Below are 13,368 nucleotides of genomic sequence, written 5' to 3' on the forward strand. Positions count from 1 at the left end.
GCCTTTTCCTTCCTTCTCATGAACGCAGGGAGGGGGAGAAAAAGCCAACGCTGCTGAAACGAGTCACTGAACATGACCCCTGCCTTCCTCTCCACAATCCAAAACCACTTTAAACACGCCGTGTCCAGAGCTTCCCACAACCAACCCCACAAGGAGCAACCAGGCAGCCGTGTTGCATCTGCTGAGCCTTTGCTTGCTTTGCCTTTTTTTCACATGAGGACTGGGCAGGGTAACAGCACTTGGCAGCAGCACTGAGCCCTCCTCGAGTTCAAGACCAAGGGAAAATGAATCCAGACAGGATCGCCAGCGCCTGACTGCAGCGGCTGAGCGCTGTTCTCATGGAATGGCTTACGTGGGAAGGGACCTTAAAGCCCATCCAGTTCCAACCCCCTGTCATGGGCAGGGACACCTCCCACTGGATCAGGGGGCTCAAAGCCCCATCCAACCTGGCGTTGAATCCCACCCGCCCCGTGTTCATCTTGGGGTGAGGGAGCACACCTTTCCTGCTGTCTGCCCGACAGGTAGGATGGCATTTTCTCCCCCTGCCCAGATTTCAGGGGAGCCGCACTGTGCTGACCCCGTGGAACAGGGTGGATTGGTGTCTGGGTGTGAAACGGGATCTGCACAGCCCCAAACTGCTGAGACCCAGCATCTACATCAACCCAGGAAGGGCAAACACGGGGACACCTGAGCAGCCTCTGCAGCCTGTGGCACCGAGAGCCTGTTTCTCCCCAAGCGGAAGATGTGTAGTGCTCATTTTGCCTACACAGAATCATAGAATAACCAGGTTGGAAGAGACCCACCGGATCATCGAGTCCAACCATTCCTATCAAACACTAAACCATGCCCCTCAGCGCCTCATCCACCAAATTTAATAAAAACAAGGAATCTTTTTTCCCCAAGTACCCATTTTCCATTAACAGCTGTTGTTAATTAGCAGTAAATAAAGGGCAGTTAATGACTCGCTCAGCAGCAACTCCCTTTCTCGCGCTTGGATCCAGACTTACATGCTCAAATGACAGGGAAAATTGGAATGTGCCGCAATTATTTCTGGCGTGTATCCCTCGCGGACACATCCAGCTTCATGCAGCACCATGGATAATTTCATTTCCCCACTCAAAGCAAGAAGGAATATAACATTTAATTGCCAATTAATCTTGAGGCAACTAGAAATACAGCCAGACCCTGGATAATGAGCCCGGAGCGCTGCAAACAGCAGCAGTTGGAGAGGGCGCTGGGTGTCTGGGATTTGCAGGGGGGAGCTTTGCCCCTTGGTCCCCCCAAGGCATCATCTCTCTTGTAGCGTCACCAAACCCAGCCCCCTGTGCTGGCTGCTCCCAGGACACGAGGCTGAACTCCATCCTGCCCTGCCCCTTCCCACTGGCTAGAAACCTTTGTCCCCTTCCCAGAGAAACTGTATCCATGGACAGCTCATACATATTCCTCCTTGGGCCAGCTGAGTGCTTTACCTTAATTCCTCTCCCTTGCTGGTATTTAAAGCCTGAGCAAACAGTCGTGTTTGCTGAAGTGTCTTGGCCAAAGTGAAGAACCAGCTCCATCACCCGCTTGGGGTGAATCTGGGGAGCTTGCTGACCCACCCAGTATTTGATACAGAGAAACAGGCAGGAGAAAAATACTAATTTTATGATATCTACCACAATGAGCACCCCATGGGCTGCAGGTGTTCAGTCCCATGCAGGGTTGTTTCACCCATCACTGATGACATCTGGCCAAAAGCCACTACGCAGCCACAGCCGCTCTATTAGCAGTAGAATCATAGAATCAAAGAATCACCAGGTTGGAAGAGACCCACCGGATCATCGAGTCCAACCATTCCTATCAAACACTAAACCATGTCCCTCAGTGCCTCGTCCACCCGTCCCTTAAACACCTCCAGGGAAGGTGACTCAACCACCTCTCTGGGCAGCCTGTAGTGGGTGACCATGGCTTGGTTCACCCATCAGCATCCCCCTCTGAGGTAAAGCAATTACCGCTTTTGTGTCTTAAAACGGTTTGACCTGCTGGATAAACTGGCGCTGGTTCCTCCAAGCTCTCACATGGGACCTGCTGCTCAGCTCCTTTCCAAGGTGGACGGAAACCAAACCTCAATACTTAAACACAAAAATAAACACACTGTGAGCGTGCTTTTCCAGCTTTCTGAGTTACAAGAAATGATCCGGTAGCAGGAGTAGCTGATGTGGGTGTGAGAGCGATGTTCGGGCACGGCTGGAGATCAGAGAGCAGGCAGCTTTCCCAAGCCAGAGGCTGCTTTTATCTCTGTGGCAGCCCTGCCCGTGGTCCAGCAAATCTGTTCCTGCTCCTATCACCCAGGAGGAAAGTGAAGTCCTCCTTGCTCTGGAACACCAGGAAGGAGCTGCAGAGCTCTCCCGGCTGCTGCTTGGGCGATGGCTCTCAGCTCCATGCAGGTTTTCCTCCATTGGAATTGCATCTGTTTGAGTTCCTCATCTCAGAGTCAGGTAAATGTCCCCAGCCTGGCTGGGGCATCGCACAAGAGGTATCTGAGTGCCCGACAGGCTTTGATGCTCCCCAGGAGCTCTCTAAGGACACGGCCAGCCTTAGCTTCTCCACTCACAGCTGGATGCAGCTGTAAAGCAACAGGCACATTGAAAAATAACCCCTGTGCAATCTTCAATTCATTTATAACCTGGCAACAGAACAGGATTCTGGTTCTAAATAATCCGACCTCCTTTAATTGAAGAGAGCTAATCACTGGTAAGATGTTTGTTTATGCTTCATCCGTTCCACCTCTTAAAAATTCATCTGATAATGGTTTTAACATTTAAACTCTGCTGGGGTTATTTGCATTTTTGTGTCCTGTGAGAGCACGACTGCTCACAAAGACGAATATATGATTTTTCTAGTATCTGTGCATTTCCCGTTAGAGGAGATAGAGGCTCTGTGTGCCATGAATACATGGATCACTCCAGCCCGCATTAACCTTGTGCAAAGATCCTTTGAGCACAGGAAAGGGCTGCAGTTTATGCTCATGCCTTTTCTGGGAGCCTCTGCCTGTGGATTTACACATCTGTGATTTCCTGCCATGTGAAAGCTTTGTCCCTCTTCGTGGTTTGGCAGGAAATGTTTATATTTCCAAGAGGCGTTTCCTGCCCTGGGTTACAGCCAGAGCATTTATGTCATTTTTTATCCAGGACTTGAACATTTACTTGTGTGCTTCGTACACATCGAAGTGGTTATTCTGGTACAACCTTGGCTACGCGGCATGGCTCCACAGCTCTCATCATCAAACCTGGCATGGAAATTTTCCCTTGATAAAAATAGCCAGAATTGCACATCATTTCTTGAGCAAGCCTGACTAACGGTTTCCTAAATGTTGAACTGCTCAAGATTTGCAAACACAGGAGGGTCACGCAACCAATGAAACAGTGCAGTTTAATGGCCAAGAGCATCCCAAGAGCCAGCAGGCACAGTCTCCAAATCCCAGTTAATCAAAGGCAATGCTTCTGCATTCTCTGGAACAGGTTTTAAGGAGAACACGGCTGAATACAGGGCAAGTACAAAGAGCTGAGAGGCTGAGAGCAGAGTCCCAGGTTGCAGAGGGGGGACCTTGCAGAGCAGCCGCTGGGCCACCTCGTGCACCCTGGCCACTGGCTGCTAATGCCTTCGTGCTCACCCCGTTCCCACTCTCAGCCCTCTCTTTGTTCAGGAAACCTCCTGAGGGTCTAACGTTTCTATCTGGGCAGACAAAATGCATTTTTTTTTGTTCAGACACATTAAAACGATAAGGTAGATTAATGATTAACATGCTAATAGCAATGACATCTAATCCCCATATTATATTGCTTTTCGGTTTAAGTGCTGTTAACTCTTGCAGCCCATGGATTTCTAGCTCACAGGGAACTGCCTGGTGCCTTGGGATGGATTGCTCTGAGTGAAGACGGGAGGAAGAACCAACTGAGTACCCGCTGCATAGCCTGGCACAGGGGCTGCAGTCAGAGCAGGTAATGAAGCTGGCACAGTCTGCACAGCTCAGGTTGGAATGGGACTGACTGGCTGGAGCATCTGCTCAGACATACCCAAAGATGCTGGGGAACTCACTGTTTATCTGACTCTCTCATGATGAGCCCAGGCTTGTTTTAAAAGTTGTGTGATCTGGATCTTTGTTCTTAAATGGCTTTCTAGTGGTCAGAGAGCTTAATCACTTGATATTTCCCTTCTGCCTTCCTTTTTCTGAACTACATGAGGCTCCTGGACCAGATCCCTTTGTCCCACACCACCACAGCGAGGTGGTCCCTTTGTTGTGTGATGCTGCCTCTGACAAGCACATCCCAGCTCACATTTGTGCCAGGAAAACAACCTAAACGCTCTGGACATTTATAGATGGTTATAACATTCCCACTTCATTATTGATTAGCCAAGCCAGCCTTGCACAACTCATGTATAAAACACCCTCTCCATCTTCCGCAGACACATTGCTTTTTAGCAGCAATTTCCTTCCTTCCCCATCACTGCCCTTGCTGCAGAGGTCACCGGCTCCCTGTTCAGCAGCACCACGAGCACCATGTGCCCATCACCCCTCCTCATGCCCTCACCCCAGCTCGCCCTGGCACCCACCCATCCCACCTGGATGCTCCTGCAGGGCTCTTCCTCAGGTCCCTTCCCATGAGCAGGACAGTGTCACACCACCGGCCAGCTGGGAGAGTGTAGGGCATGACCTGGCCTGGAAAGACTAATTGAGTGCAGCTCGTCTTTCAGCACAGCCAGTTACTGCCGGCGCTCTCCTCCAAGCGAGCCAGGGGCCCAAGAAGTGAAAGGTGGAGAGAGGGAAAATAAAGAATGAGTCTAAACTTGGCTGGAAAAAACATCTCCAGTCACCAGACCCAGAAATGGGTCATGTTCTCACACATCCTTTACTTCGTTTCATGGCTTCGAAGAGTCCGCACAGATCCCAGCCGGCGCACAGAACACTTACCCAATGCCCACAAACAGGGTGCTGGTTAAACCTCGTCAGCACAGCCTGCCAGGTGACACAGCACGGTGACAAAGTGCTGTGACGCAGTGCTGAGCCTCCTCACGTTCCTGCCTGACCCACAACACGAGGTCAAACCACACACACTTGATGTGTGCAGGTATCACTGCTTCAGCCCCGACCAGTGCCATGTGGTGGAAAAGGCTCTCAAGCCATGACAGGGGATGGGGATAAAAGACAATCCATCGTTCCTCCGTAAAACTGATGACGGGGTCATTGCCTGCTATGCAGAGAATATTCTTTAACCAAGAGCCTGGGTGGTTTTCACACCAATCTCAATTATCCCCACATTGCCCAAACACAGCATTTATCCAAAACGGTGCATGCAGGCTCCTGGGGAATGAAACCAGCACTCAGCTTTCAGGATGGGCAGAAGGGCTGCAGAGCACCGCTCGCTTACCTGACTCCGAGCTCTCGCAGTCCTGCAGGTTGCACTTCTGGGTGCTCTCAGGCCAGGGCTCGTGGTCACAGAGGCTGTTGTCCTCCTCGGCCAGTCCCGTCTTGGTGTTGATGCACTTGACCTGGCGCCGCTGGATGCCCCCGCCGCAGGGAGCCGTGCACTGCGGGAACGGGAAAGTCCCATCAGCACGGAGGGACCCATCCCCACGCCCCGCAGAGCCGCCCCGACGCCGCGCTGGGCCAGCAGCAATGCTCCCAGCAGTTCCGCATTGCAGTAACACCCAGTTTGGTTTTGAAGGATGGGTTTCCCCACAGTTCCTTGCATGCTGTGCAAAGCCCCATCGAGAGGAGCTGCGTTCTCCCAGGCGTGGCTGCTCACCTCTCCCCAGGAGCCCACCACCCAGGTGGTGCAGGGATGCGTGTTGCACGGCCGGGTGGCATTGGGGCGTAACATCTCCTCGCAGTGTCCTGGCTCCGGGCACGTCACCAGCCGCTCCTGCTCCCCACCGCCACACGACTCTGAGCACTGCCGAGACAGAAGCCATCAGAAAGGGAAGCCGGAGGTGTAAGAGAAAGGTAGACACACTCCATGCATCATGTCTTAAGGAAATGCAAGCTCATAGAATTATAGAATGGTTTGGGTGAGAAGGGACCTCAAAACCCATCCAGTTCCATCCCCTGCCATAGGCAGGGACACTTCCCACTCGATCAGGTTTCTCAGAGCCCCATCCAACCTGGTCTTGAACACCTCCAGGGATGGGGCAGCCTCCACTGCTCTGGGTAACCTGGGCCAGGGCCTCCCCACCCTCACAGGAAAACTTTTCTCCCTAAGATCTCATCTCAATCTCCCTTCTTTCAGCTTAAAATCATCCCCCCTTATCCTATCACTGCACTCCCTGATCAAGAGCCCTTCCCCAGCTTTCCTGGAGCTCCTTTCAGTACTGGGAGCTGCCCTAAGGTCTCCCCAGAGACTTCTCTTCTCCAAGCTGAACAGCACCAACTCAGAGTGAGCCTGTACTGCGATGGGCAGTGCTCCATCACTCACCCTACAAACACCCCTGAACCCACTTCCCGGGTGGAATACACACTTGGCAGCTACAGCTGCTGTTAGCAGGTGTTTTCCCCGCTGCCTCCCTGCTGGCAGCAAGCAGGACCTCCAGAAAAACACCTGCATGGCCCCAGGCAGCTCAACAGCCCTGGCCACACGCTTGCCCAGCTGCACCTACTGAGCTTTTGCTCTGGGCAAGCAAACACCAAGCACTGACCAAACATGGTCCTGCACTTGGGGCACAACAACCCTGAGCAGCTACAGACTAGGAGAAGTCTGGCTGGAAAGCTGCCTGGAGGAGAGGGACCTGGGGGTGTTGGTTGACAGCGACTGAACATGAGCCAGCAGGGGCCCAGGTGGCCAAGAAGGCCAATGGCATCTTGGCTTGGATCAGAAACAGCGTGACCAGCAGGTCCAGGGAGGTTCTTCTCCCTCTGTACTCGGCACTGGTGAGACCGCTCCTCGAATCCTGGGGTCAGTGCTGGGCCCCTCACCACAAGAAGGATGTTGAGGCTCTGGAGCGAGTCCAGAGAAGAGCAACAAAGCTGGTGAAGGGGCTGGAGAACAGGCCTTATGAGGAACGGCTGAGAGAGCTGGGGGTGCTTAGCCTGGAGAAGAGGAGGCTGAGGGGAGACCTCATTGCTCTCTACAACTACCTGAAAGGAGGTTGTGGAGAGGAGGGAGCTGGGCTCTTCTCCCAAGGGACAGGGGACAGGATGAGAGGGAATGGCCTCAAGCTCCGCCAGGGGAGGTTCAGGCTGAACATTAGGAAAAAGTTTTTCACGGGAAGGGTCATTGGTCCCTGGCAGAGGCTGCCCAGGGAGGGGGTTGAGTCCCCTTCCCTGGAGGGGTTTAAGGGATGGGTGGACAAGGTGCTGAGGGACATGGTTTAGTGATTGATGGGAATGGTTGGACTCGATGATCCGGTGGGTCTCTTCCAACCTGGTGATTCTATGATTCTATGCTTCCAGCAAGAGAGAGGAAAGATAACTGCAGGTGCAAAACGCCCCATCACAGGCACACATGCTTTATGTGCCCAGCCAAGAGAGACGCGACGCTCGGGGGACAGCGCTACCCTCCCACTCAGCCACCTCCCCAGCAGCCCTTACCTCTCTCCAGGAGGACGTGTACCAGTCCAGGCACGGTGTGCGCTGGCAGGGAAGGTGTGCGGGTGGTTTGTAGACAGCCTGGCAGTGGAACGGCCGTAGGAGCCTCTGGTCTCTGGTGTCAATGCAATGCACGTCCCGAACCTTCATCCCCCGGCCGCAGTTCCTGGAGCACTGGGAAACGACAGGAGCATTACGCTGGTGACAGGGACCAGCGCAGGGGGAATCCTTCCAGCAAGGCAAGGTGCCCCAGAGACACCCTCTGCTTTGGGTTGGGTTGAGCTGATATTCAACCACGTTTCAACTCTTCCTCTAGCACAAGCTAAAGGAAAGTCTGTGCAGCTTCGAAACTGCCACTAAGCTCCCTCTGAAAGCAATCGACTTCCAGATGTAACAGCCATGGAGTCTTTCCTTACAACTGATATAAGAGGGAAGATTGAGATGAGATCTTAGGGAGAAATGTTTTGCTGTGAGGGTGGAGAGGCCCTGGCCCAGGTTGCCCAGAGCAGTGGTGGCTGCCCCATCCCTGGAGGGGTTCAAGGCCAGTTTGGATGGGGCTCTGAGAAACCTGATCGTGTGGGAGGTGTCCCTGCCCATAGCAGGGGGCTGGGATTGGATGGGCTTGAGGTACCTTCCAGTTCAAACCATTCTATGATTTTATGACTCCTTTACCTTTTGCAAATTCCTGGCTCTTTAACCAGGCCAAGAGCAGGAAAAATGAAAGTAGTATTGTGGGATGAAGGTGTTCAAACTCTGTGGCAAGTGGAAATCTTTACCCTCTGCCTTTGTGGCCATGGAACAAGAGCACGTCCTGGGAGCAGGCACCACTGGCTTTTGTTTTGCCCATGAACTTTTCGGGACAGCCCCCCCACACCGGCCGCATGCCTGTTTACCTTACTCCAGTTCCCCACACGCCACGATGAACACGGTCTGAGGGAACATCTCCGAGCAGGGACGGGTTTGTTGGCAGCAGAGCAGCCGTTGTCGCTGCCGGTGCTGCAGCGCACGGTCCTCCAGATCGCACCCACGCCGCAGGTGGCCGAACACTGCAACACACAAGGCCAATTCCTGCTCCTCTCCTCTCCTGCTGGCCCCAGCCTGGCTGTACCATGATGTCCCCATGGCCCTTGGCTGGTTCTGGCCAAGGATGGAGCCTTGTGGCCCAGCAGAAATGTCCCGGGGGTCTCAGCTCCTCGCTCCCTCTGAGGGCATCAAGAAGGGTGCCCATGAAACTGGGACGTGCAGAGGCAGGGCTGTGGGATGGCACGGAGAGAGGAGCTTTCCTGGCACTGCCTAACAGGGGACCCAGCCCCATGGAGAACATCCCACCACAAGAAGCCCCTCTCCATGCAGCCCAACATCAGGCAGCCCTTGCTTTGGGGACAGAGGGAGGAAAGCCCTCCTCCATCACCCATTTCAGTCTTTTCTGGTCTGGCTGTGACTGTCCTTCCTCTCCCTGTTCAGGTTTTGGCTTCCAGGAGGATCCTCATGCCCTGACCCCAGACCCCCGCATCAATGACGTCCACCCAGCGCCAGCGTCCCGGTCACAGCCGCTCACAGTTCGGTGGGAAACGTGGCAGTGCTGGTGACCTCTGCAGCTGGGCTGCCTTTAGCTTTTGTGCTGCTGGCTTTCTATTAATTAGCACTAATGACTTCAACCCTTTGACTGCTGTCTCATAAAGCTCTGTTTCACGCCCTCCTTTCACCAGCACCACCTGTTCCCTGCTCTTTCAGTGTTAAAATCTCCACTAAAGACTCCTCTCCACCTGCAAGGCGCTGCCTCCGCCTCCTCTTGGATCCAGCCCTCACTATCCAGACTGATCTGATTGATTTTGTAGCAGCCTTTCCATCTTAAAGACCTTTGTGGGGCTTTCAAAACACACCCGGTGCCTTTGTCTCATGGTGTTGCCACCAGTCCTGTCCTGCGGCAGAGCTCTCTCCAACATCCCGGCTCAAGCAATGCTCAAAGCCCATTTATAAACCCCACATGTGGGGCTGTATTTTTGCTGATATTAGGCATTGCCCTGACTGTTAATGGGTCCTTTGTGCAGCCTGCTTAAAAGACTCCCTCAGCGCTTGGTCTCCGGTGCTCCGGGACACCCAAGGTTGTTATTTTTGTGCTTTTCTGATAAAAGCCCTTTCCCATGAGCTGCAGCAGCTGTTTGGCTGTCACTATGAACACTGTGCAGCAAGCAGCCCTGGGGCAGCCTGACAGTAAGAGGATTACTGATAACCACTGATAATGGCTTAATTGCTGATAATTCCCCGTTCACTGCATCCTGCACAGCCCCTTCCCCTTAGTCATTTGCAGCCCTGGTGCACCTTACAGTTAATATCTGCATTTCTGCTGTTCCATAGCCTATTTTAAGGTACTCCCTCTACTGCAAGAGCAGGAGGTTGCTCCTGTGCCAGGGGTTCTCCTTCGGTTGCTCAGCCCTGGCACGGGGGCTCTCTGCTTGCCTGCTCCTCCAGAGGTTTGGGTGAGGAAAGCATTTCCCTGCCCACGATGTACTGGCAGAACTGCCGGAGCATCCACTGCCCCAGGACCCTCCCCGCTGAGCAGGGGGAACCGTGCGTGGGGAACTGGCCCTCAGCTCAGAGCATTGCAGAGTGCAAGGAGCCTCTGCCACAGCTGGTGCCCAAGGGAGCAGGACAGGGCAGAGAGGCAGTTGGAGTACGTGTGAGCCATACACATTTTTTTTGCGTGCACAGAGCAATGTCCCAGAGAGCAGAGAGGAGAGGGGCAGGTCCCGCACCACCGTACCAGCCACATCACACTGTTAATGGGGCTCAACACATACCTCGCTCCAGTTCCCGACCTCCCAGCTGGGCATTGCTGTGGCTGCCACAGTGGTTGACGATGGAAGCAGAGCCACCTCCTCCTCTATCTCTTCCTTTTCCCAGAGCGGCAGGGGGCCAGGTGTGGGCTGGGACAGCTTGTGTTCCCCGTCACTGAAAGCAAATGTCCCTGTGGTTGCCCACGGTTGCTCTGGCACAGAGCTGCTGAGCAGGGTCCCGTGGAAATTCTGCTGTGCACTGGGTGAAGCTGCCTCTGGGTGGTGGGACGCCCTGCTGGTCCACCACACTGGCAGGGATTCAGTGGGTGATGCTCCTGCTGAGTGCACGGGAGGGCTGTGAGCTGGGGCCATGGACACGGCTGGCATCAGGGAATCTTCCTGGGCGAGGTCGCTGGAGCTGAGCTGGGTAGCTGGCCCGGCCACGGCAGGGGACAAGAATGCTGCTGCTGAAAAGGCTGTAGTGGCCACCAAGGGAGCTGAGGTCAGGGACCTGGGGGTATGGAGATGTGGCTGGTGCCCTGCCTGCCCCACAGGGCCCCTGTCAGCCCCCACAGGATGGGGACTCACAGCAGGATGGGTGCCACCAGCAATCTTTCCCATCTCCTGCCCAAGTCCCTGCAGGGTGGGGAAAGAAAGACCTGCCCTCTCTGTCCCATGGGCTGGCTCATGAGTTGTTGTCGCTCCGTGCATGCCCACCATCCTCTCCAGTATTTCTGCCCACCCTTCCTGCTCCTCGGGGGCAGGACGGTTAGCATTACTGGTGATGATGAGGCCCGTTTCCCTCGAGTCTTCATGGCCTCTCCCTGCAGAGCTGGCCAAGTTGTGCTCCTCACTGCCAGCGTTACCTGGCTCCTCTGTGCTTGCGTGCCCATCGCCGCTGCTCCCTGGCTCTCCCAGGCTGTCAGACATGTCTGTGCCAGCATCACCTCTGCCCATGGGCAGTGGTGGGGAGGGATTGGGTGGACGAGGAGCCCAGGGAGCAGGGCTAACAGATGAAGCATCCTGCCCAAGACTGGTTCTCACCAGTGTGTCTTCCCGGGGTGCACCCAGGGGTGGGTGGTCATGGCTGTTTGCAGAGTCATAACTCTGGGTAGATGAGTGCTCCATGTAGTGAGGCACAACTGTTATGTCCTCCTCCTTCTCACCTACGAAGCTGGGGATGGCGTATTTAGGAGTGGCTGTCCCTGCATCCTCAAGGATCACACTCAGTAGGTCATTCATGGCTAAACCCCCAGACTCCGTCTCTCCTTCACTGTGCACAGGAGAAGTGGTTGTTTCACTGGTCACCAAATGGTCTTTGGTTGTGCCTTCTCCCGGCCTGATGGTGTGCAGGACAGCAGCAGGCATCTCCACATTATTAGTGCTCAGCTCTGGCTTCTGCCCCTCGCCCTTGGTCTCCTTCTCCAGGAAAGGGTAGTAAGACAGGTCCTCATGGAAATTGATAAAATTATAATCATAGTAAAAATCATCAACAAAGATGTTTCCCTTCCTGGCTGAGAAGTCCTCCTCAGTGATGATGTTGACCTCATTGGACTCTGGAAGACTTGGAATTAAGGGGTTAAATTTAGCAATGTGGTTGCTGGGAATATAATCGATCTCATTGAACACCTCTCTGCTGGAGGACCCACTGCCAGACCAGTCTGTGTTGGTGTAGTCTGATTTCCTCTGGCACAGCGGCAAGGAGCAAATGGTTTCCGAGCTGGGTCTTTCTGAAGGGTCACAAGCAGCTTCAGTGCTGTTGCTGCAGTAAACAGGACGCTTCTGTGTCCCGTTTCCGCACGTCACGGAGCACTGGGAAAAAGAGAGAGATGCAGACATCAGGGGCAGGATGCAGGTGGCAGCGGGAGGAGCAGGGAAGGGGCTGGCAGCAGCGCCCATGCCGCTCACCCGTGCTCCCCTGCGAGATACCAAAGTGGGTGCTTGACTGCCCCGTGTGCCACGATGCTTTGCACCCAGGGAGAAGGGGCTCTACATCACTCCACCATGCTTCCACCACCCACCCAGGTGTCCCCTGTGCCAGTCCCACCTGTGGCAGGATGTCCACTATACCAGAGGCCAGGAGCAGGGGGTACTTGCCACCGAGATGAGTTGCGTTATCGCGGTTCCAGCCCAGCCCCTGGGGAGACTCAGGGCTGTCTCCCTGTTAGAGACCATCCCAGTGCAGGGATGGGGCACAGGGTACTTTGCTCAGGGTGATCCTCGACCTGCACTCCAGCCAGAAAATTTTCCCAGGAGATGGATATTATGAAGCGCATTGAGTAAGATGATCTAACAGTTCTTTTCTGTGACCTATCGCCATGAATTGTATCTCTTCTAGAAGAGAATTCTTTGAAGCAGGGGAAAATAACATGGGTGTTGCCCTAGCTGGGGAAAAGCCAGGGTCAATAAGCGGCTTTGTTGAGGACGCTCCCTGCTCAACATGATGGTCTCTTTGAGACTGTTCAGTATCAAAGGAACCCACAAGCTGAAAAGGAGGACAGAAACGTTTTCTGCTGGGTTAGTAAATCATAGCCCTACTGACATCGCATGTGGGCTGCACGAGCCACAGGCTGCTGCAGTCTGCGGTGACAAGAGGCACAGAGCATCAGTCCAAGTGCCTTGCACAACCCAGCCAACAATGACAAACAGTCAGCAAGGCAAACAAACCCAAGGGAGGCGATTGCTGCTGAAATTGCTGCTGTTTGGATGAAAACGGATGGGCTGAGGTGAGGGGTTGACATGCAGCCACTAACATGTGGAAACTTGGAGCCTGAGGTGGGCGGGCAGAGCTGCTGGGCTGGGCTGGTTGGGAGATGTGCTTCTCAGACAGAATATTTTGAGCCTTTCTTATTTTTGCTCAGTCTCTGTGAGGTCCAGGTGCCTGGTTGGGACCTGCCCTGCTCCCTGTTCCAGTCACGGTGGGCTCCTGGGTGGGTGTCCATCCCATGGGATGTCTCCTCCAGGCAGGTTCTGGTTAGAGGAGATGCTGACCCTACAGCCAGGCTCCCATGTTGTGCCGTGCCAGATGCG

The 13,368-nt window shown here is 54.2% G+C and overlaps 1 protein-coding gene across 2 annotated transcripts in view; it reads right to left on the reverse strand.

Annotated features, from left to right (window-relative positions):
- ADAMTS7 (ADAM metallopeptidase with thrombospondin type 1 motif 7) overlaps positions 1-13,368 on the reverse strand; it is a 46,888-nt gene that overhangs the window by 6,391 nt on the left and 27,129 nt on the right. Inside the window, exons 19-23 of one of the 2 annotated variants that reach the window (XM_069866577.1) lie at positions 10,363-12,150; positions 8,455-8,607; positions 7,565-7,735; positions 5,787-5,933; positions 5,409-5,568 (exon numbers count right to left, since the gene is read on the reverse strand). In XM_069866577.1, coding sequence (XP_069722678.1) covers positions 5,409-5,568; positions 5,787-5,933; positions 7,565-7,735; positions 8,455-8,607; positions 10,363-12,150 — 2,419 coding nt within the window. The other variant, XM_069866578.1, reaches the window with a different exon arrangement.

Source organism: Phaenicophaeus curvirostris, chromosome 12 (assembly GCF_032191515.1).
Source record: "Phaenicophaeus curvirostris isolate KB17595 chromosome 12, BPBGC_Pcur_1.0, whole genome shotgun sequence".
Classification (NCBI taxonomy): Eukaryota; Metazoa; Chordata; class Aves; order Cuculiformes; family Cuculidae; genus Phaenicophaeus; species Phaenicophaeus curvirostris.